The 25,681-nt window shown below is 40.3% G+C and overlaps 1 protein-coding gene across 2 annotated transcripts in view; it reads right to left on the bottom strand.

The window, feature by feature from the left end:
* OSBPL1A (oxysterol binding protein like 1A) overlaps positions 1-24,221 on the bottom strand; it is a 227,314-nt gene extending 203,093 nt beyond the window's left edge. For both annotated transcript variants that reach the window (XM_059140420.1, XM_059140421.1), the window contains exons 1-2: positions 24,085-24,221; positions 5,460-5,582 (exon numbers count right to left, since the gene is read on the bottom strand). In XM_059140420.1, the coding sequence (XP_058996403.1) occupies positions 5,460-5,580 (121 nt within the window). In that variant the 5' untranslated portion in view covers positions 5,581-5,582; positions 24,085-24,221. The remainder of the gene's footprint in view (positions 1-5,459; positions 5,583-24,084) is intronic.
* Between the last annotated feature and the right edge of the window lie 1,460 nt (positions 24,222-25,681).

The raw sequence follows: 25,681 nt of genomic DNA, 5'->3' as shown, positions 1-25,681 counted from the left end.
AAGGAATCTTTTCTGCCGCATTTGGAAAGCGGTTAGCTCTGCAAACAGGGACAGAAGATGGAGTTCTGATTCCAGATAAAATATCAAGTAACGAGGATCTGGGTTACCAGAGTGGTAGAGTCCAACTAGATAACAAGAACCAAAGTTGAGAGCAACAAAATGTTGGACCCTTGCTGGGAGAGGTACAGAATAACTGAGTGCTACAAAAACGTACTATACAGGGGCGCCTGGGTGGCTCAGTGGGTTAAAGCCTCTGCCTTCGGCTCAGGTCATGATCCCAGAGTCCTGGGATCGAGCCCCACATCTGGCTCTCTGCTCAGCAGGAATCCTGCTTCCTCCTCTCTCTCTCTGCCTGCCTCTGCCTATTTGTGATCTCTGTCAAATAAATAAAATACTTTTTTTAAAAAAGTACTATGCAGTTCAATTCAGAAGAAAAACAAACAGAGCACTATAGCCTGGAGCTGAGATGGCTCCAAAAGGTTATCAAAATCCCGAAGCAGGCTGAAGAGCATGCAGCCTCTCAAATTCCAAAGCCCAGCACCCCAGAGGGTCTACCAAAGCCCAGGAGCAGGCTGCCCACGAGGGGCCACTCCTCCAGAGGAGCTAGACGTTTAATGGCTGCCCTCACCTCCTGGATTTCAGATTTTGAGCCAACAGAAACCCCAGGCACCAGGCTCAGTGCAACAAGCCTCTGACGCTCCCTGAAGGGCTGCTGCCACCAACAGTGTCCTGTGATTGTTTGCCACTTACCCAAAAACCCACAACTATTTCTTCTAAAATGTATGCCCTCTGGAACTTGTAAGTAATTTCAGAATCAATAAATTCGAGAACCACAGTCTTTTTCATGGAATGTTCTTTTACCTTCTGTCCTTAACTGAAACCTACTCCTCCTGATGAGAAGGACTCTCCTTTATCCCTCAGGTGGAGCCTCCCAGATAATTCCCACACCCCCACTGGTCCTCACCCAACAGAAGCCATATGAACTTCCCCCAAAAAACCAAATGCGGTCTCTAGTCAAGGACTCCACTCACACTACAACACCTCTTTTGAAATTTCTGCATTAAACCTCAAGCACCTTGCTACCATCTACCAACCTCCCACCGCCTCGCCCTCACCAAGTAATTCCAGGAAACAGTCTTTTTCCCCATGCAAGCTGTGCCACTGTCCTTGGGGTGCCTACTACTTATTTGGTCACCTGGCCTCTTGGTTTCTCAGCTTCCCTCCTTTCCCACAAACTTTGCCTCTGTTCGATGTTCCATGCCCAGTCCCAGGGCTAGAGCCTGGATGTCATCATCACTTCTGAGCTCACAAACTACCCACTTTCCAGCTTGTTCACACAGATCTCCTCCAGCCCTGTTCAACTGAATCAGCCCTTCATTCTTTAACCATGTCTCATGTATGTAAACACCTCCGTCTTTACTTTCTTCAAGAAGTCGAGCATTTTGATTTCTCACACTTCTTTGCCAATCCCCTCCATAACTCTGTTGCAGTAGCCTACAAAAACCCCAAAGCCTGATAAGCACACTAGCTTGATTTTTCTGTAACATAGCCAGGCTGCTGAACAGTGGTGGAAGAAAAATAACAGAACCCTGTGGACTCATGGCAGCTTAACTCAGGATCTCCACTTCAGCTCGGCTCTAGACCCTGCTTGGCAATCCTTCTTACACTACCCTATTCAGGTGTCTCTCCTACATTCTACAACACGCACTTCAAGTTGCCCCTGTTCTCCTCAAGCCTCTTACCCAAACACCTCCCCTGAACAAAGGGCCTCAGTCTCTCAGCTACACAATGAGAAGAAAGGCTTTCGTGCAATCCCCAGGGCTTCCTGGTGCCAGATCTACCACCACACCACTATCTGCAGGCATTCTTCCACCCTTCCCTTCTGATGCCTAAGCCTAAGCCAGCTCCTGTGTCCTGGATTCCACCCCCTTCTTCTCAGGCTTTCTTCTCTTTTATCATCCACCTCTCCCTCTTCACTTACGAGTAAGGAGGAAGTAAACACTCCGGTCTCTTCCGTCTTACAAGCAAGAGCAACCAAAGCCTCTCTGATCCCATTCTCTGCCCTCCTCGCTCTTTCCTCCCGCTCTGCCTGCACTTCCTCTCTCCACCCCCTTCATTCCTGTCAACCCTCCAGTCCCCATGGCAGTCCCCTAGGTTCATCTTCCACCATGTCATTCAAATGGGCCTCGAGTTTTAATCCACAAACGCTGTCACTGATTCCCAAGGGCACTTTTCAGCTGCCATAGCACTGTGTCACTGGACAGCGCTGGACAGCATGGACCCACATACCTTCCAGGCTGCCAAAGCCTTGCTATAGGATATAGAAACCTAATAGGATTTCTCTCTGCTTCTCTCCTTCGCCACTTCTCTCAGGATCCTTTGCAAGCTCCACTGTCCAACAACTCCTTCATTACTGGTATCTCCAATAATGAGATCTCCTGGCCCTTTTCCACTGATTTTACTGTTAATGTACTACTGACTTCAAAATCCCTATTTCCCTTTCCAACTCATTACTAAACACCTCCATTTGGTTGCTCAAAAAGTGCAAAGCTGAGCTCACCTGTCATTTTATATATATACTGTTAACCCCTGAACTGTGTGGGTCCACTGACATACAGATTTTAGTCGACAAACACTTTAAATGTACTTTCCTTATGATTTTCTCTCCTCTAGCTTACTTTTTTATAAGAATACAGTACGTAAAACATATGTTAATTGACTATTATCAGTGAGGCTTCTGGGCAAAAGTAGGCTATTGGCAATTAAGTTTTTGGGGAGTCAAAGTTCTGTGTGCATTTTTTACTGTGCAGGGGGTTGATGCCCCTTTACCCTGTGTTGTTCAAGGGTCAGCTGTACACACTAAAACTACCCCTCCCCCCCACATCTATTTTCACAATGGATTGTCCTCATTTACCTTGTTTCTGAAATCAGACATAAACAACACTCTGGCCCCTTTTCTCTTTTTTCACCCCCCACATTCAGTTAGTCCTATTGATTCTACCTCAAAAATGTTAATTATATCTACTTGTTGCCATTCCCATTGCTTCCACTCCCAGTTAACCCATAACGGTCCTCCTTAAGTTACAGTTAAGTAACAGCTTCTGAACTGGTCTCCTCACATAGAGTGTTTATAGGGAAGATTCTGGACCAAGAAATCAGAATTTCCAAAATCCTACATTAAAATACTTCATCTTCTATACTCTTTACTACTTACCATGGATATCTAAAAAGTTTTGTACCCCTATCCTAGAAATACTGGCCTTAACCTTCAACTGCAGGTCAGGACTACCTTCTCTCACTTTCAACTTGGCATCGGTAATTCCTCCCAACCGATAACATCTCTGTTGAATGTTAAGCTTTAATTCTTGAAGAACTATAGTACATCATTTTCTCAATTTCTCAGGGTTTGGAAAAACAAATCAGATAGAAAAGAAATCCTAGAAATGCCTAGCACAGGTGATCCCCATGGGGAAACACTACTCACGCCCCATCCCACCCCTCCCTACTCACTCCCTTCAAGGAACTGGTGTGCCATTCCTCTACATAAATCCTTTAAACTGCCCTTAAGACAAAGTCTGACAGGTGTAACAATGAAATTTTGAATAAGCATTCACATCTGCTTCATAGTTTTACATTTCCAAATAGACAACTTTCCATCACTTAGCCTGAAATAACCATAGGTGAGGGTGCGAAAGGTAGGTAATAAAGTGTTATTAGGACTTTCAAATGCCAAGAGTGTTTTTAGCTTTCAAAATAGCATCCCAGATAAAGATTAAGAACTGGTCTTTGTTGAAGGACCAGAAGGATTTTTAGAATTCCTTTAGCATACCAAAAACCAACTCATATGTTCTGGAAAACTCAGAACATAGTTTCCTCCCTGTTGCAAAGATAGTAATTGTTCCCCACTATGGGTGAAGCCAGAAAGTTTGTGCCCCTAGGACAGGAGAAGAATGTGATACAGCAGAATAAAATATGCATCTGGGACAGAAGACTGGGCGAAAGACACAAATGCAGAGACATGGCATTCCTGCTCATGAGCCCGGAGAGGGAGATAAATTGAGAGAACACTAAGAACAAGCAAGTAGCATCTGGGATGGCAGGAAAAGATCCCCTAACAGCCACCTATCCTAGCACCCACCTACAAGGCAGCCACAAAGTGAAAGCCAGGGACCACCACTTATATGACAAACAGAGACATGAGTTTGACTTTGTCCCCAAGTTCAACTACAAAGCTTAAGGAGCATTAGGAACAAAAGGGTCACTGAGGAACCAAAGGCTATAGACACAAAACAAGGCTCATCTTTACATTTTTTTTTTTAAGACTGTATTTATTTATTTGACAGAGAAAATCACAAGTAGGCAGAGAGGCAGGCAGAGAGAGAAGGGGGTGGGGGAAGCAGGCTTTCTGCTGAGCAGAGAGCCTGATGTGAGACTTGATCCCAGGACTCCGAGATCATGACCCAAGCCGACGGCAGAGGCTTAACCCACTGAGCCACCCAGGCACTCTCATCTTTATATTTAAACGTCACCTTAGGGGAGATGGGGCAAGAAGAGTTGAGAGGCTCTGGAAGACCATTTATCAAAAAGCAATTGAGCTTGAGGTACTCAAAGACTAATATTAACTCTTCCATATTCCAAGAATGAGAAGGTGCTTGTGAAATACCAGTCATTTTAGAAAATAAATTCTATTTCTCTGCACACCTGAGTGCAATATTTACAACCTTGCTACACAAGATGCATTAAGATTTGGGTGTTGCTTATCTAACTTTATCCCTTACCCCGCAGGCCCTTGCCACCTAGACTGCCTCTCACCTCAGGACCTTGGCATATGCTAGATCTTCTCCCTTGAACACTTCTTCTATTTTCACCTGTTAGTCCTTATAGGAGGACAAAGCGAGAATCATCCCAGTAGACCAACGAGCCGCCCCCAGTCCTTATAAATTATACTTTTTATATACTTTTTAAAGATTGCCTTTGAAACATTTCCTCTAAGAAGTTAATCCTTCTAGTTCCAGTTTCATACCTCTCCAATGGGATCTCATGACACCCTGGGGTTCCATATTCTGATACATACTGTGTAGGACAGACTGGTCTGATCGGTTAATATACTACACTAGTCTTAGTGAGGGCAAGGATTCTACTAACACCACCTACAACGTACTGCACAGGACTCTGGGCGTATAGTAAACACTCAGACCTGCTGCTTTAACTATAATACCCTATTGTAGCATGCAACTTATAATTAATAAAATTGTCATGAATCCTAAACCTTAAGACTAGATCTCGATTTCTCTGACTTAGGGACGACTATGAGAGAACTTTTACACACTCTTATGAAGGTTCTTTCTAGAATATGGGATGAGAATTTATTTCTAGCAAGATTAAAACAGTGCTTAAAAGAAATGACAAGAGTCATGAATACTCACAAGAAAAAGCTAAAAAGTTCACTCAAAGCTTACCTTTGCAATTAATGTCAGCAATTACTTCATTTCTCTCCATGGTTTCTAATAACTGTCTGACTTCTTCAACATTGCCATTTCTGGCATGATGGAGAAGATGTTGTTCTGCTTCACTGTTCATTTCTAGATTGAAAAATATTGCTATTATCTAATAGCATAATGTGCATTTGGATACTATCTGGTAATAGAAAAAGGGAAAAAAATCATGTTTATTTTGTAGCTAATAAGTCAAACACAAGAACTGACTAAAGGAATCAGTTGCAGGGCCAGAAGTTGGCCCTGAGATTCCTTTGCCCTTTCTACTATTGAAAAAAATGCACTAGACATTCAGTTAAGTTTCTTAATCTCTCAAATCCTCAGTTTCCTCAACTCCAAATGACCTCATGAGCTGCTAAAACATTGTATTATAGACATATATTTTGCAAATAGTTATTACAACAAAAAACTAGACATAAAATTAAAATGTGGCCATTACTATAAAAACATCCTAAGGCTGAAGTATAAATTAACACATTCAAAACCTGTGCAAAATATCCTGGATAGAAAAAATTAATTTATAAATATCTAGGAATGACCATACTTACCATTCCTTTGTTTTCTCTCTCATATTTTACCAAGCCTCAAACCAAATGTAGAAGACTACAACCCAAATTAAAGCATTTGTCAAGACATTATGAACAGCAATTCACTGAATGTAATTGCTTTCTAAAAATAAATGCAAATAAATCAATTTTTTTTTTTTGCCTACAAGATTAGCAAAAATAAAAGCTTATATACTTGAAAGTAATGTAACACTGCAAGTCAATAATACCTCAATTAAAAAAAGAAGATTAAACATGCCCAATGCTGTCATGGATAGAAAATGTGCATTCTAGCTAAGTGCTAATATGAATATAAATGCATATATGTCACAGGGGGGTTCTAATTGGTCAATATCAAGTAAATTTCAAAATACACATACACCTGTGGACGATTCTGCTAAGATGGCAGAGTACGAAACACCAGGACTCCGTTTCCCCACCCAGACAATAATTGCACTGGCAGAATCTGCCCAATGCAACTATTCTGGAACCCTGGGATCTACTAAAGGCTTACAACCATCAAGGAAAGCTTGGAAGATAAATTGTGGTTAATTTATGTCATTTTCAGCCCTTATCAAGGCAGCAGCTACCCATCTCCTGTGGTACATGTGTTCTTGGAGCAGGTTGCAGGAGTCAGAGTGAACAAAAAGACCCCTATACACCAAACACTGGAGAGCTGGGCTCTGATTATTGCTGCTTCTGATCACAGAGATACAAAGAGGCAAGTAGCCATTGCTGATGCAGCATCTCTCACTGCTTGCCCCTCCAGTGGGTGGAACTTCCAGAAGATTTAAAGGGCCAGCACTCTTTGTTTTCTCCCTTCATTTTTCTATTTCTTCCCTTTAAAAGCCAGACGCTGAGGACAAGGACATTCAGGGATGCCTAGGTGGCTCAGTCAGTTGCAGATCTGCCTCCTGCTCAGGTCATGCTCCCAGCATCCTGGGATCAAGCCCCACTTCAGGTTCCTTGCTCAGCAGGGCATCTGCTTCTTCCTCCCTCCCTCCACCCAGCCCCTTCCCCCTTCTCATGTGTTTACTCTCGCTCTCTCTCTATAAATAAAATCTTTAAAAAAATATTGACTAGGACATTCAAAAACAACTGCACATATGGGGAAAACTAGAACATAACTGCTCATGACCACCAAAGGCTCAGCAAAGATCTGAGAAGACCTTAAGTTTAAAACTCAGGCTAACCCTCAGCACAGAGACACCCCACAATAATCCAAAACACAACAACAAATTAGAAAACCTTGGAGAAGGGGAATTTGCTATCTAGAGTTACTACATTATTAAATTCAGATGTCCAGTTTTCAACAATGAAAAAAGTTACACGGTATACCAAGAAACAGGAGAGCAGAGCCCATTCAAAGGGGAAAACAAATCAATAGAAACTGTCTCTGGGGCGCCTGGGTGGCTCAGTGGGTTAAGCCGCTGCCTTCGGCTCAGGTCATGATCTCAGAGTCCTGGGATCGAGTCCCGCATCGGGCTCTCTGCTCAGCGGGGAGCCTGCTTCCTTCTCTCTCTCTCTCTCTGCCTGCCTCTCAGTGTACTTGTAATTTCTCTCTGTCAAATAAATAAATAAAATCTTTAAAAAAAAAAAAAAAAAAGAAACTGTCTCTGAAGATCTGATGGCAAATATACTAGACAAGGATATCAAAAAGAATTCAAAGATCTAAATAAAAATATGGAGAAAATAAAAATTTATAAACAAGATGAAAATATGAATAAAAAATTAGAAACCCAAAAGGAAACAAAGAAATTCTTGAGCTGAAAAGTACAACAAACGAAAAATTCACTTGAGGGATTCAAAGGCAGATTTGAACAAGCAGAAGACTCAGTGAACCTGAAAGATAGGGCAATGGAAATTATTGAGTCTGAGAACAGAAAGAGACCAAAATCTAAACAAAGCGTAAGTGAATTGTAGGACACCAAAACACAATCAACATGCATCATGGAAGTCCTAGAAGAGGTAGAACAAGGGATAAAGTATTTGGAGAACTAATAGCTGAATACTTGCTAACTTTGATAAAAGACATCCGAGAAGGTCAATGAACTCCAAGTAAGGTGAACTCAAAGAGACACACTATATAATCTAATTTTCAAGAGAGAAAATCTTGACAGAAGAGAGAAGCTGAGTCATCAGATGCAGGGTAGGATTATCAGCAGATTTCTCATTGGAAATTTTGGAGGACAGACTGCAGTGGGCAAATACATTTAAACCATGAAAAGAAAATGTTCAGCCAAGAACGCTACATCTGGCAAACTGCCTTTCAAAAGTGAGAGAGAAATTAAGACATTCCCAGAAAAAAAAAAAAAAAAGCTTAGAGAGTTTATTACCACTAGACCTGCCTTTTAAGAAATGCTCAAGAGACTCCTGCAAGGTAAAATAAAGGCACACTAGACAATAACTCAAGGCTATATAGATAAACAACTTGATAAAGGCAAATACATGTGCAATTACACCTACTATTATTATAATAATGGTTTATAGCTGTAATTTTTGTTTTCTACCTGATTTAAGAGCAATACATTTAAAGAAAAAAAATACTGGTTTAAAAGCTAGTATTATTATAACTTTAGTTTATAACTCCAAATCTTGTTTTCTATGTCATTTAAGAGACTAGCAATTTAAAAGAATTATTAGTTTATATTTCGGGTATACAGCATATAAAGATATAGTTTTGTGACCTCAGTAACCAAAAAGGGTTAGAACAGAGCATAAAGGAGCAAGAATTTTGTGTGTATTATTTAAGTGACGCTAATATAAATTCAAATTAGTGCTAAAACTTCAGGGTGTTAAGTGTAATCCCTGGGTAATTCTCCCCAAATAGCTATAAATACACAAAAAAGGAAATAAACATTTCAGTACAAAAAAACAAACAAAAAAACCGCTAAACATAAAAGAGAACAATAATGCAGTAAATGAGGGACCAAAAAAAAAAAAAAAGCTATAAGGCATATAGAAAATAGCAAAATGACAGAAGTCCCTCCTTATCAGTAATTATTTTAAATGTAAATGTATTAAACTCTCCAGCCAAAAGACAGAGATTGGCAGAATGGATAAAAACACATGATCCAACTACATGCTATCTATAGGAGATGTACTTTAGATTCAAAGAGAGAAACGGACTGAATGTTAAAGGATAGAGCTACTTCTTGCGAACACTAATCAAAACAGAAGTGATTAATGTCAGACACAATAAACTCAAAATCACAGGAAGTTCCAAGAGACAAAGACAGACATTATATATTAATAAAAGATTTAATACAGCAAGAAGGAAGTAATTACAAACACCCTGTTAGGTCCCCCAATAATGGGTCCACTGGTCAGAGGAGCGAGACTGATATAAAGCTAAGATGAAGCAAAGCTTTATTTCTCACCAAGCATCAAGAATCAAACTGATCGTCAAACAGACTGATCGGGGCCACCCCTTACAGAGAGGGTGACCCCTCCCTGACGCACAGACTAACTTTTATAGAGCAAAGGCCATATGGTTGGGCCTGGCCAAACACAGGTGGCGAATGAGATTGTAACACACAGAGAAAGCTGCACAGTCATGCTAGGTGACACATAAGTGACCAACTGAATTACAAATTACCTAATAGTAGACTTTTGAACTAGCCTATCACCTTGGTGAGAATTGGTGCCCAAAAGGCAGGGCCCACACTCCTTGGTAGTTAGGGAGACAGTATAAATGCTTTACTGATTGGATGTCTCCACCTGACCCGACTCATTCCTGCATTTGTCCTGTTATCTCTACCTGACCTGACCCACTCTTGTATTTGGGCTTTGTTACCTGGGACTGGTTTCCCGGACTTGCTTTTAAATAAGTTCCAGGGGGTTGGGGGGGGTGGGTGGGCAGGGTCAATTTAAGTTTTACTGCATAAACAAAATGGCTGTTCACCGAGGTGTGGCCACTCTGGCTAAATAGGCCCTTACAACCCAATGACAGAGCAAAATTTAAGAAACAAAAACAATTTAAGAAACGCTAATAGTAATAGTTGGAAACTTCAATACCCCACTCATAATAATGGATAGGACCACACTAGACAGAAGGAAACAGAGGAGTTAACACAATAAACCAAATCTAGCAAACATTTACAGAACACTACCTGACAAGAGCATATACATTTCTCTCAAGTATCTTTCCAGGACTGACCACATGTTAGGCCACAGATTAAGTCTCAGTAGGGATGATAGGAATTACTGAAGGAAAAGGGGAAAATTTGCAACATGGTGGAAATGAAACATACTTTTAAATAACCAACAGATCAAAAAACAAATCACAAAGGAAACTGGAAGACATTAGCTATAAATAAAAATGAAAACTCAAAACACTTATCAGACACAGCAAAAGCAATGTTAAGAGGGGAAATGTACAGCTAAGAATGCTTACATTGAAAAACAAGAAAGGCTTCAAAACAACCAACTAACTTCGCAAATTAAGACATTAGAAAAAAAACCAAAACCTAAAGCTAGAAAAAAATACTAAAGATAAGAGCAGAAAGCAACAAAATAGAGAATAGAAAAACAGAAAAAAATTCAATGAAACCAGACATTGGTTCTTCCAAATGATCAATAAAACTGACAAACATTTAGCTGGACTAAGGAAAAAAGAGAAGAATCAGATTACCAGAATCAGAAATAATAAGGACATTATTACCAACCCTAAAAAACAGAAAGCATTTTAAGAGTATGGTGAACAATTGTGCACCAACAAATCAGATAACCTAGATGAAACGGACATATTCCTACAAACACAAAACCTACCAAGACTAAATCATGAAGAAATGGGAACTCTGATACACAACTAGTAAACTAGATACACAACTAGTAAAGAGATCAAGCAGTGCCTGGGTGGCTCAGTTGGTTAACGGTCAGCCTTCAGCTCAGGTCATGATCTCAGGGTCCTGGGATCTAGCCCCATGTTGTGTCCCCCTGCCCCAGGAGGTGCCTCTCTCTCTCTCTCTCCCTCCCTCTGCCACTCCCCCTGCTTGTGCTCTCACTTGCACTCACTCTCTCAAATAAATAAAATTAAAATCTTAAAAAAAAAAAAAAAATCAAAATCTTCCACAGAAAATCTTCCTGAACTTGACTGCTTTACTGGAGAATGATACTAATCCTTCTCAATTTTTTCTAAAAAATTCAAAGAGGAAAGAATACTTTGTAACTCATCCATGAGGCACCATCACACTAATACCAAAGACAGACAAAGATAAAAGAAAAACAGACTGATATCCCTTATGAACACTGATGGAAAAATTCTCAATGAAATACTAGCAAAACTGAATTCAGCAGTGTATTAAAGGAATATATACCATGACCCAGTGGGATTTATTCCTGAAATGCAAGAATAGTTCAACATATGAAAATTGATCAATGCAATACACTACATTAACAGAATTAAAAAAAAATACATAATCCTCTCAAGTGATGCAAATAACATATTTAACAAAATTCAACACCTTGCATGATTAAAAAAAAATCCAAAGAGCTACAAATAAAAGGAAACTATTTTAATGTAATAAAAGCCATCTGTAAAAAACCCACAGAAAACATCATACTCAAAGATGAAAGAGGGAAAGCTTTTCCTCGAAGATTAGGAACAAGGAGAGGATGACCACTTTCACCAGTTTTAGTCAACATAATATTGGGCATTCTAGCAGATAATTTAGATAAGAAATAAAAAGCATCCAAACTGGGAAAAAAGCAGTAAAATTATTGGTTTGTTGAGGATATTTACAAAAAACCATTAAGATTCAACCCAAAAAAGCTCTTAGAAATAACCAGTTTAGGAAAGTGTTAGGATACAAGATCAACATAAAAATCAGTTGCATTCCTATACACTAGTAATAAATCATCTGAAAAGGGAATTACAAAAATAATTCAATTTATAATACTATCAAAAAGAATTAACCAAAAAGATGAAATACTTATACAATAAAAATTACAAAATATTGAGAAATGAAAGACACAAATAAATGGAAACCCATCCCATATTCACAGATTAGAAGACTCAACATTATTAAAATGTCAGTCCTATGGAAAGAAATCTAGACATTCTTTCAATGCCTATCGAAATCCCAATAATGTTTTTTGTAGAAACAGAAAAACCCATCCTAAAACTGTAAAATTTCAGGGGACTCTAAATAGCCAAAACAATCTTGAAAAAGGAGAACAATGTTGGAGGATTCATACTTGCCAATTTCAAACTTAGTACAAAGCTACCATAATCAAACATTGTGGTACAGGCATGAAGACATACAAAACAATGGAATAGAACAGGGAAGTCAGAAATAAATCCTTGTATATATGCTCAAATGAATTTAATTTTTTTAAAGGATTTTTATTTATTTGACAGAGTAGGCGGAGAGAGAGGAGGAAGTAGGCTCCCTGCTGAGCAGAAAGCGAGATGTGGGGCTAGATCCCAGGACTCTGGGATCATGACCTGAGCTGAAAGCAGAGGCTTTAAAGCACTGAGCCACCCAGGCGCCCCTCAAATGAATTTTTATAAGAGTGTCAAGATAATTCAATGAGTAAAGGACAGTCATCAACAAATGGTGCTGGGGAAACTGAAAATCCACATGGAAAAGAATAAAGCTGAACCTTTACCCAACATAGTATTCAAAAACTAACTCAAACTAGATCAAAGATCTAAATGTAAGACTTAATACAAAACTCTGGAAAACACAGGGCAAAAACCTCAGGACACTGGATTTGGCAATGATTTCTTGGATAGAACAAGGGCATGGGTAACAAAAGAAAAAATAGACAAAGTGGACATCATGAAAATTTTAAAATTCTGTGCATCAAAAGACACTATCAGAGTTAGAAGACAAGTACAAAATTAGAGAATATTTGCAGTCTATGGCCATACCACCCTGAATGCGCCTGATCTCATCTGATCTCGGAAGCTAAGCAGGGTCCGGCCTGGTTAGTACTTGGATGGGAGAAAATACTTGCAAATCATGTAACTGATAAGGGATTAAATCCAAAATATACAGAGAACGTCTAGAACTCAAAACCCAATTCAAGGGGCACCTGGCTGGCTCAGTTGGTTAAGCATTTGCTTTCTGCTCAGGTCATGATCCTGGGGTTCTGGGGGTCCTAAAATACAGCCCCACGACGGGCTCCCTGCTCAGCAGAGCATCTGCTTCTCCCTCTGCCCCTCCCCTCACTCATGCTTCCATGCGAGTGCGCGTGCGCACTCGCTCGCGCGCGCGCGCTCGCGCGCGCTCTCTCTCTCTCTCTCTCTCTCAAATTAAAATCTTTAAAAACAAATCCCAGTTAAAACAACAACAGGGGCGCCTGGGTGGCTCAGGGGGTTGGGCCTCTGCCTTAGGCTTGGGTCATGATCTCAGGGTCCTGGAATCAAGCCCCGCATCCGGCTCTCTGCTCAGCAGGGAGCCTACTTCCCCCTCTCTCTCTGTGTCTCTCTGCCTACCTGTGATCTCCCTCTGTCAAATAAATAAAATCTTTAAAAAACAACAACAACAATAGCAACGACAAAAACACGAAGTTTAGATATTTCTCCAAAGAAAATATGCAAATGGCTGGGGCCCCCAAACGGTTCAGCTTGGGGTTAAGCACCTGCCTTCAGCTCAAGTCCTGATTGGACTCACCACTCAGCAGAAGTCTGCCTCTCTCTAATAAAATCTTTAAAAAAAAGAAAATATGCAAATGACCAATAAAGACACAAAAAGATGGTCCACATCACTGATCATTAGGAAAATGCAAATTAAAACTACAATGGGTATCACCTCACACCCATTAAGAAGGCTACTATGGAAAAAAAAGCAGAAAGCAAGTATTGTCAAGGATGTGAAAAAATTAGAATCCTATGCACGGTTGGTAGGAATGTAAAATGGTACTGCCACTGTGTAAAAAATATTAGGGATTTCTCAAAAAATTAAAAATAGAATTACCGTATGATCTGGCAATTCCACTTCTGGATATATACCTGAAAGAACTAAAAGTGAGGTCTTGAAGTATTTGTATAGCTATGTTCATGGCTGCATTATTCACAAAAGCTAAAACATGAAAGCAACACAAGTGTCCACTGGCAGATGAATGGTAAAGCAAAATATGGTATATACTTTTCAGTGTTTAAAAAGGGAGAAATTTCTGCAATATGCTAAGACATAGATTAACTATGAGGACATTATGCTAAGTGAAATAAGCTAGTCACAGAAAGACAAATACTGTATGATTCCATTTCTATGGGGTACTTAGAGCACTGTAGTCAAAATCAGAGAAAGAAAGTGGAATGGTGGTTGCCAGGGACTTCCGGGAGAGGAGAATGGGGAGTTATTTATTGGGTATAGAATTTCAATTTTATAAGAAAAATTTTAAAGCTGGATGGTGGTGACGGTAGGACACACTATTAATGTATTTAATACCACTGAGGTATACGTAGACATTTCTTTTTTTTTTTTTTTTAAGATTTTATTTATTTATTTGACAGAGCGAGAGCACAAGTAGACAGACAGGCAGAGAGAGAGAGAGAGGAAAGCAGGCTCTCCGCTCAGCAGAGAGCCCAATGTGGGACTCGATCCCAGGACCCTGAGATCATGACCTGAGCCGAAGGCAGCGGCTTAACCCACTGAGCCACCCAGGCGCCCTACATAGACATTTCTAAGATGGTAATTATCTTATGCATATTTTATAATTTATAAAATAAAAAAATACACATATGCCATTTACTCTCCCAGGGAAACTCTACTTCTAGGAATTTATCTTATAAAAATACTTATAGAAGGTTATTTTGTAAGCATGTTCACAAGGATTGCATGATTTACAACAGTTAAAAGGGTATTAACAAGTCCAAATCCATCAATAGGGGAGTGGTTAATTAAATCCTCTAGGAAGGCTAAAAGAAATATTCTGCAGACTGGAGGATGGAAGACAATTGAAGGATTGTTTCAAAAAGTAGCCAAGGCACAGTGCAAAAAGTAGCCAAGGCACAGTGAACACCATGACCTTCAACACTCTTCCCTAAGTATTCCTAATGCTGACAAGCTAGGCTCCAGCCCCTGAGAGAAGACTAAGGTGGTTACAGTCTCTGAAAGGTAACATATTTCAAGACAACACCAGCAGCTCCCAACAAATGGCTGAGCCAGATGAATCTTACAGTAGAGTTGGCCAGTCAAGGGTTCCTCTACTTTCTCAATTTCCAATCAGCTTTCTGGTTCCTATTAAAAACCAGTAAGTAAGGGTGACAAGACATCTGAGTAAAATCTCACTACTGGGTACTTAGACCAGAAATTCAAAAAGACTGGCAAAGGGATACATGTATCCTTATGTTTATTGCAGCATTATTAACAAGAGCCAAACTATGGAAGCAGTCCAAGTGTTCACTGATAAAGGAGATACACACACACACACACACACACACACACAAAGAGGAATAATACTCAGTTATGAAAAATGAAATCTTGCTATCCGCAAGAACATGGACGGAGCTAGAGATTAGAAGTCAAAGAAAGTAAGTAAGTCAAAGAAAGGCAAACACCATATGCTCTCACTCATATTTGGAATTTTAAAAACAAAGCAAACAAAGGGGGGAAAAATGAGAGGCAAACCAAGAAATAGTCTTTTAACTACAGCAAACACCCTGATGATTACCAGAGGGCAGGGGGTAAAGGGATGGGGGAAATAGGGGATGGGGATTATAGAGTACACCTATCATGATGAAAGAAATAAAAATGATAAAAATAAATCTAAGCCACTTAAACAGTCCACTGCAATATATTCACCACAGCAGTTGTTAATGCCTAGCAAAGACGGGCTGCTTACAGGCACTGGAGGCACAAGGATGCCCGCTCAATCTATGCCCTTCAGAAATAGGGCAAACATGCCCATAATCCTACCAGCATGTGCCAAGAATAGTAATGTGTGCAAGGGGCTGTGGTTGTACAGGAGAAAGCTTTTCGTTTGTATCAGTTATAGAAGGAATCACAGAAAAAGGGACTTTTGAGCTGGAACTTGAAGAGTGAAAGTTCACCAAGACCAGCAGGGTGAACCAAGCTGCCAACACGGACAAGTGTAAGGAAAGAACAGTCCCAGGTGAAGCTGTGATTCCATGCCTGGCATGAGGAATCTGAGGCTTCTGTGGGAAACAGGGAGAGGGCCAGGCAGCAGCTTGAGCAGAAGCAGCTAAGACCGTTCTTGGCTAGAACTCACAAACGTGGTGATTGAAGTCAGAGGAGTAAAGAAGATCCTTCAAAGGGAGAAGACCAACATTTAAGGGAAGGAGGCCAGTGACTATGATCTAGCAGAGAGAAGGACTAAGGTTGGAGAAAGGGAGAGAAGAGGGTGAGAAGACGGAAACCAAGAGAGGACAGAATTTCGCAGGGGTCAGAAGGTGGGAGTGAAATGTTAAAGGAAGCACCAGGACAATGTCTGAAAACTCAGGCTGGTTTGGCAAATCAGAGGTCACTGGTGAACTCAAGAATACTTTCAGCGGAAATGACGGGCAAAAACGGATGTAGGGACACTGGAGAGTGGACGGGGGATATTAAGGAGAGAGGGCACCAGATTCCTTTAAAGCAACTCTGTTCTGAAGAGCTAGTGATAGCTCCAGTCTTAGGATATTAGAGACCTGGCCCTGTTTATAGGCTGTGGGGCAAAAGCCAGAAACAGGAAAAGCTGGACATATAGGAGAAAGGAGGGATGTGGGATTGAAAAGCTCCTAGAGGGGCCTAAAGTTGGTGGATGAAAAACCCAAGAGTGCCTGGATGGCTCAGTCCTTAACTGTCTGCCTTGGGCTCAGGTCATGATCCCAGGGTCCTGGGATCCAGCCCCACATCAGGCTCCCTGGTCGGCGGGAAGCCTGCTTCTCCCTCTCCCATTTCCTTTGCTGTGTTCTCTCTCTCTGTGTTTCTCTCTGTCAGATAAATAAAATCGTTTAAAAAAAGAAAAGAAAAGCCCGAGAGAAAGCAGCATGCCACAGAGGCCACTGGCAGGGCAGATGGTGCCTAGGGGGCCAAGGGGGAGGCTAGGTAACCCAGGAAGAACTCTATTCAACACCTACCAATTTCCTCAGAAGAGAAACAAGAGTCTTAGGTATCTTTACAGGGTTGGAAAGAACTCTTACTATAAGAAAGCATGGTGGGGGAGGGGGGTATAAGAGATAAATAAAATACAGATTGTTTTATTTGAAAATTAAGAAGGGAACAAAGTCAGTTAAATTTCACCAGAACAGGAAGAAAAGAAAAAGAAAGAGGGGCACCTGGGTGGCTCAGCAGGTTAAAGCCTCTGCCTTCAGCTCAGGTCATGATCCCAGTGTCCTGGGATGGAGCCCCGCATTGTGCTCTCTGCTCGGCAGAGAGCCTGCGTCCCTTCCTCTCTCTCTGCCTGCCTCTCTGCCTACTTGTGATCTCTGTCTGTCAAAATAAATAAATAAAACCTTAAAAAAAGAAAAAAAGAAAGTAAATCTCTTGCTGTTCTCTGCCTAACTCCCATGGGTTTTAATGGAGGTGCCTGTCTGATTCAAAAACATTCTTAAAGCAACTTAGATATGCTGTCATTTATAAAGCAATTTTAACCTCACATCCATCAAAACTAATTAGTCTATTAGAAGGCCTAATCAATTCCAGAAGTTTGCTGACTGTAAAGCTTAGGACTTAAGTAATATCCTTGAAGATAAATTCCTAATGCATTTCCCCTATGTTTTTTTTTTTTTTTTTTTTTTTCATAAACCTCTATTACTTTAGAAAGGAGAGGTGGGGGGGTGGAATCTGACACTTTCTATCTCCCCGAGGAAACAAGTTTATAAATTCACATATAAATTTAAAACTTACTTCCATGAACAAATCATTTTATAAGTATTAAAGCAGAAAACAGAATACATTTTATAGCAGATAATTTCTCGGTAGCTCTAACAGTCAAAATTGCACAACTCCAAAAATACCTATAATTTTAAAACTGAGTAAACTTCCTAAAATGCTAGCAGTACTAACTAGACCAATATAATCATCTCTATGTTCCTTCCAACTATGCTGCAAAGAAATTGTTCCAAACCAAGGCAAAGAACCTTTTATGACAACTTATCCATTTAAGAATCATAATGAAGAATCCATGGCTAACTATGTAGACGGGAATTTTAGAATATCCACTATCTAAAACCATGTGCCTTCAGCAGGCATCCAGTCATCAGCACGGGCTAGGAAGGTGTCCAACATCCACACAAATCTGCAGCTTCCCTACCACCACCTAGGGACACTACTGCCTTTCCCCGTCACTACTGTCACACAAGGGGACTTAACTATCGGCCTACCACATTCCAGGTATTGCCCTGAACTCTGATGGCTCATTCATGAATAAAACCAGGCTTTAAACTAGGGGAACTCTGAAGTATTGGAATATACAAATCAGTTATTATCCACATTTCTCATGAGGTCTGACTTGACCTCTCCATTCCCAACCTCAACTAGGTCCTTCACGGTATTTGCCACATTTCAGTCTGTAAGGATTCATGTCATTTCTTTGCAATTCCTTACACTGTAAACTTGAGTAAGACAAGGGTCCTACATCCCTTATATTCCCCACTATATTCCTGTATTCCTAGTACCCAGCAAGGTGCCTAGAACATAGCAGGAAATCAAATGTTAAATAGATGGACAGACGAATGGACATAGATTTGTTTCTCTGAGAACAAAGCAATTCTGCCTCCCTATAGAAAGGCCTAAAGGCCATGCCTTTGATATAAGTGGTACACCTTTACCTAATAACAAAATTAATTTTTTTAAAAAATATTTATTGGAGAGAGGAGAAAGAGAGAAAGGGCAAGTGCACATGGCGGGGGAGGGGGTGCTAGGAGAGGGAGAGAAAATCTGCAGCAGACTCCCGCCTGAGCACTGAGCAGGGAGCCTAACGCAGGGCTCAATCTCACAAACCTGAGATCTTGACCTGAGCCAAAACCAAGAGCCTGAGATTTAACCAACTGAGCCACCTCAGTGCTCAAAGTTTTCACTTATATGCCACAGGAAATTAAAATCATACCAAAAAAAGAGAACTTAAAAAAAAAATACACTCTAGGATTACTCAGCATTAGTTTAATTTGATGCATCACAAACCAATTTCTAGGATTAATAGTTAACTTTTGGGAAAAAAAGCAAAACAAAAGAATCCAAATTCAGATGTTGAATAGATTTTTTAAAAAACATTTTCTGGAATCATGAGCTTATTTCAGAAAAGGGGTTTGTCTCTGATGTTTAAAAGAAGGTGATTTCTTGGGCACCTGGGTGGCTCAGTGGGTTAAAGCCTCTGCCTTTGGCACAGGTCATGATCCCAGAGTCCTGGGATCATGCCCCGCATCAGGCTCTCTGCTCCATGGGAGACTGCTTCCTCCTCTCTCTGCCTGCCTCTCTGCTTGTGATTTCTGTCAAATAAATAAATAAAATCTTTTTAAAAAAAAAAAAAAAAAAAGGTGATTTCTTAATGCAAACTGATCAGAACGGATTTGAGCCACAGCCTATCAGCAAGTGGATATTTTCAACTGCTCTTTTCATATTCATGCAATTCCAAGCTCTCTTTTTAAAATACACTGAGATTTTTAAAGAACAAGAGAATGTTTTCAAGGTAATAACTAGACAAAAAAAAATATTGGGAGCTTCAAAAACTGGGAGACTCCAGACTATTTTGCCTTGTTTCCTCTCCTCCAAGGTCCACTGAGGAAGATAGGCTTCTAAATTATTTTGTAGAAAGGAAATTTATATTTTTTATAAACACTGCAAATTTCCTAATTAAACTGATCTGCATACTTGATAGTCTGTCCATGCCACTGAATGCCCATTCAATATAGTGGATAAATTCCATATCCCTGACAACTCTGAGATCTTAGCCTGACTACATGTTGTGATTTTTAAAATTCTCAGATATACTGCTTTTATGCTTGGTATTATTACAATAATATTTGAAACAATGTATAGTAGGAATTTGAATAATGAGAAAAATTAAATTTATGGACATATTTTACAAACTAAATCTAACATAAAAATCCGTAGTGTGCTTAGTTATTAGCACTGCATTCCAAAATAGTTGCAACTCAATGGTGTGGGGTTCCCCCCCCACTATCACATTCTCTTAATGTGAGGAAAATATTAAAAACTGAAGTAACTGTGTAAAAACATGGCAAGAACAAGAAAATAAATTTTGCCCTCAATCTTACTAACCCCTAGCAAATAATCAGGGAGTTCTCACATACATACACATATAAACAAAACTAAAACTATAAATTTGTGGGTGCCTGGGTGGCTCAGTCGGTTAAGTGTCTGCCCTTGGCTCAGGTCATGATCCCAGGGCCCTAGGATTGAGCCCCAGTTCGGGCACTCTACTCAGCAGGGTAGGTCTGTTGCTCCCTCTGGTTGTGCTGTCAAATAAATAAAATCTTTCTTAAAAAACCTACAAATTTCTAATAACAGTTACATAAATACATTGTTTTAGAAATTCAACATTGGTAGACAGATTTATATTTAACCTAACCCTATTTTTAGAGATGAAAAAATTAAAAGTACAAAGGTAAAGTTACTGGCCAAGTGTATGACGATAAAGCCACAACCAGAATCAAGAACTTCTATTCAAGGCATGAAATGTTGTCAAAGTTATACATTTCATAAAATTCAATTCAGCCTCTGAAAATTAAAGGTCACTGATTCTAGTTATGGTTCCTGTGAGCATTAAGGAAGTTAAATCTGAATTATGGCTTAATCCCTTCATTTTAAGAAGCTATTTACTAAATAAAGAAAGAAAGAAGTTATTTACTAAAACGAGACATCCAAAATATGGCAATTTGTATAAATTTATATAAAATATAAATTTCATAAATTTATAAATTTTTTATATATTTATTTTTATATATTTATATTATTTTTAAATATATTTATATTTTTATATATTTATTTTATATTATATTTATAAAATTTATAAAAATTTATATAAAAATATAAATATTAAAAGTCACTTAAATTTTTATTCAGTGAAACTTTACAACTTCCTTCCAATAAGCCTTTGTGCCCTGATAGCATTACCTCCTTTGGAGGAGAAATGATAGAGAAGTAGCTAAAATTGTAATATGTCACACTAAAGTTTGTGAATCATTAAAGACAATGTAAAAATGTTTATTCCAAATTATTACTTTTATATTTGACATACTTACACTATTTTCTCTTTCTCATATTTGTTATGTACTCACATGGACCTGGATGCCCTACAAACATGGTAAAAGAATAATCCTACTTGCTGTGTATTTATTTTAATGTTATTTGGTTGCAAGTATTAATCAAAATTTGTGAAAATTATGTAAGCTTATTGGCCCTGCTTTGGAAATTGTTTGAAGTAACCTTAGGTTGTTATACATTTTAAGTGCTGCATTAACCAAGAACTCTTAGATGCAACCTTGATTGGGATTGGAACTTGACAGATTTTAAAAACTATTAACTACTGTTTCAAGCAGTTTGGATCTGTAGGAACAAAGGGCAGAGAAGTCCACATATTTGATAAATCCAGTTCTAAATAGTAAAAACACTCTAACAAGGAGCTTGTTAGCTTTTAACAATAAAATTCCTTAAATTTTAGATAAAAGGTATTTAAATGTTTTCCATTTTGATTATTTCACATTTGAAAATTACCTTCCAAACTTAATCAAATTAGGTATACACAATAATACTGACCTGTTATCTACCACACCATCAGAAGCTTCTCTTTAAAGAAAAGCTTTCACAAAGTGAAAACATGTGGTTACTTTCCATTGTCACATGATAGGAAAATGGACAGTTAAAGACGGTTTTCACTACACAGAAATTCCTATTTGCTGGCTAATACAAGAACTCAAAGTGAGTGACTTGGGAATTCCTCTTACTAAAAGTGTTAAAATTGTGTATGGTGACCGATAGTAACTACATTGATCATGGTAAGTATAGCTTAATGTACAGAGCTGTGCAATAACTGGGATGTACACCCAAAACTAATAATACTGTATGTCAGCTATACTTCAGTGAAAAAGCTTTGGAACTATTTATACTTGGCCACCTTGTAGTGGCTTAATTCAGATAAGTGAGGGAAAATCCAACATTTCTAGGGATCAAGAGCATCCTATAAGATACTTATATGACACCATGATCATCAATATAAATTGTATAGAGTACCTAATGGTATCTTTTCTAACACTTCATTAATGAATTCTGGCAAGACTGGTATAATTGGGTGCCTACGTGGCTCACACCTGCCTTCTTTCCAGGAACTGGGAAGAATTTACTAATCATGATTAAAGTTCTGATCACCACTAGACTTGGCTTGAAAGAACGGACACGGTTCCTTACCACTTCAAATTTCTCATGTGTGCTTCCTAGCTCATTCTCTACTTCACAGATTATTTGTTAAGCTGATTTCTACTTTCTACTACTTTTCTCAGTGATTACCCAGAAAGCACAAAAGCTCAGCTTTAGTAATGTGAAGAGGTACGAAAGAGCTATGGAGTTCCAACTTGAAAAGATTAAATATACAGATATACCTGTAAAATAAAACCACGAGTAGAAAATTTTAACAGGCACTGCATCACGTTATCCATAAAAAGACAACAACAACAACAACAAAAATCTGGCTGTATTCTCCTACTTGTTGATTCGAAACAAGTCCTTCCCTCTGTCCTAAGGGAATAGTGGAGGGAGTGAAGTTTAAAAAAAAAAAACAAAAACAAAAAAAAAAAAACTTCTAGCTGCTCTAATTTACAGGTATAAGTCCTGCTTGAATAATACCTCCAAGACTGAGGGGCCTTCAGGGACAAGGATTAGCCACCCACCCCAAATTTCTGCTGATAAGATTTCTGCTGAGATGTTTAGTAAGTGTCACCTGATAAAAAGAACTTGGCAGAAGCCTACACAGCGTTAAAACAACTGCTCCAGATAAATCTACTGGACTTGGCGGCAGTTAACTCCTATTTTGAATATCAAATGTTCAGTACTGCCAGGGAGAAAACAAAAAGGGGACAAATTTTAAAACTGTTACTAACTGCTTTCTCCTTTTTTCTCCCCCTCCTGTAGAACTAGGAGATGAGAAGAGGGTGGATCTTGTAACCACCCTGAAATCGACGCACAGATCTTGAAAATTTCAACTGGAGAATTCAGAAATTATCCCTCCAATACTGGCTGCGTAAAATTCGTTGTTCTCAGGATTAGTCCGCGAACATCGCCAGCCCTCAAACTAAGTCAACAAACTCTCTTCTAAATACTTCGCAAAGAGGGGAGGATATTCCGAACTCGATCCAGAATGCATTAACGACAATGGGGGCTGAAGCTGTCCGGGAAAAACGCATCACTGAAGTTAAAGCTAATTATGGTATCAACTCCACAAGAGCCTAATAGCTAAATTTGCTACATTGGAGCAGCCTTGTTTAACTTAATTGCACAATGCCAACAGCTCAACTTCACAACCTAGTCTGCATAAAGTAACCACTTGGACAACGAAAAATGTGTATTAACTAAATCAGAAACTCTCCCAAGGCCTTCTGCCCATCAGTAGGGCCCCCGGGTAAATGAATCGTTGTTCCTGCTGTGCAGCTGCAATCTTTCATACTGTTTCTGAATCCCTTTGATAGTTCTCCACGCTTGTCGAATTAACCACGAGGCACACTGCGAGACGGTCACATGGGCAGCTCGTGACTTCCACGGAGAATCAATCGTCCCCTCACGGTAGTGGGATACTAAAAAAGCTACGAGGCGCCCATCCAAGTACCGAGCTAGCACGCAGCTGAAGACTGGGTAGGGAATGCATGTGGCACCAGCACGAAGTCGCAGCACTGGGAGTGGAAGCGCCACAAACGCCAGCATCTTGCGACTTTTAAAACAACTAACTTCGCTGCAGCGCTGGAGAGCCAGCAGCCGCGCGGAAACCGAACTCGGGCTGGGAGCCCAGCATCGCCACCGTACGACTCGGACCGGCCTCGGCGACGCGCGCACCCCCCGCCAGGGGCTGACAGATCTTCCCCGCGCATCAGGCCGGGGGGGAGGGACAACCCACTCACACAGGAACCGGCCACGGAAACTGACCTACGCGGTCACCCGGGCTCCCAGAGCTCCCGGGGTCGGGGGGCCACGGCGATGAAACGGCCGGCACCGGCTCTGGCTACCACTACCGGAGACTTGAGGCCCTGCGGAAGGACGGTCTGCGGGGTCCCGGCGCCGGGAACTGGGCGGAGCGCGAGGCGGCCGGGCAGGGCTCCGCGAGGTAGCGCGGGTCCGCGAGATGGCGCCGCCCCTCCGAGCTGGTTGCTCCATTAATTTGTGCCGGGCCCCCCGTGCGGCACGTGACCGGCGCGCGGGCCTCCAGGCGTACGCTTGGCGCCCCTGGGCCCCGCCTCCGCCCGGCTCGCCCCGCCCCCGCCCCCGCCCGCTCCCTTCCAGCCTGGACCGCAGGCGCGGGTTCCAAGCTTCGCCAACATCCGTGAGAAGGGCCTAAGCCTGAAAAACAATCTGAGGGGTTTGAAGTGGCGGGGGGCGGGGGGGGGGGGGGGGAAGGTTGGGGTACCAGGTGGTGGGTATTATAGAGGGCACGGATTGCATGGAGCACTGGGTGTGGTGAAAAAAATAATGAATACTGTTTTTCTGAAAATAAATTGAAAAAAATTAAAAAAAAAAAAAAAAAAAGGGCCGAAGCATGGTGCTCCTGCCACCACACCACGGCTCAGAAGAAGTGTACCTGACACTTAGGCGCTGTGGCGTGGAGAGGAAGCCCGCCAGGCCGAAGCACATGCTTCTTTGGTTTAATGCTCTGGAAATTTGCAAATACATCACCAGCTGCCCGTATTTTTTTCTTTTCTGCTTTAGTTGTGATTTTACCCGTGGGGACTTAATTGGCAGTGCAAATTAGCTACACTCCTTCTGCTTTTCACGTGTCAAAGGATGGTCTTAAAATGCCATTCAGGTGTAACTGTTATAAGATAGGGTACCAGCGAAGGATGCTTAAAGAAGATTTAGAAAAGTTCCTTCACCTCCTCCCCCATCAAATAATCTTTCAGAAAGAGCAACTCTTCAGACTAGCTGCACAACAGGTCTAACCAGAGGACATAATTACACAGCGTACAACATGAAGTATCATTGCAACTTTAAAAATATTATGCATAACTAAAAAAGACGAAATTATGAGCATATGAAAATTTTTCAAGCTTTTTTTGTTTTTTTCCAATGTGTTTAATGAACTTTTTATAATGAAAAATAAATAGGCATCATTTCTAAGGAACTGTAGTTTTTCTGTCAATTCAATTTTGGAAACACGTATAGAGAACCTATTATAGGCCAGTTGGTCATTGTGCTCAATTTTAATAGTCATATGGCTAGCAGCTACCCTATCAGTGCTGTTCTAGAACAACAAAGAAACTACTGTATGTCCCCCAATCATGTCAAACTGTCTTTTGAGAGAGAACCTCTCAAAACCTCCAGAAGCAGTTAATAAATATTTTCTCCAAACTCTTTTCTGAGCTTATGAGAAGGTAGATATTTTACTTTTGCAGATGGAGCACGTTAAAGTAACTATGTCATCCCTATCCACAATGCACGTAAATAGAAATAGAAGTGGGAGCTCTAGATGTATGGAGAGGGGCATTGGGAGTAACTAAGCCTTTGCCTTGCCATTCCCATGATTGCCCGA

Source organism: Mustela lutreola, chromosome 11, assembly GCF_030435805.1.
Source record: "Mustela lutreola isolate mMusLut2 chromosome 11, mMusLut2.pri, whole genome shotgun sequence".
Taxonomy (NCBI): domain Eukaryota; kingdom Metazoa; phylum Chordata; class Mammalia; order Carnivora; family Mustelidae; genus Mustela; species Mustela lutreola.
This window is presented reverse-complemented; position numbering and strand designations above follow the sequence as displayed.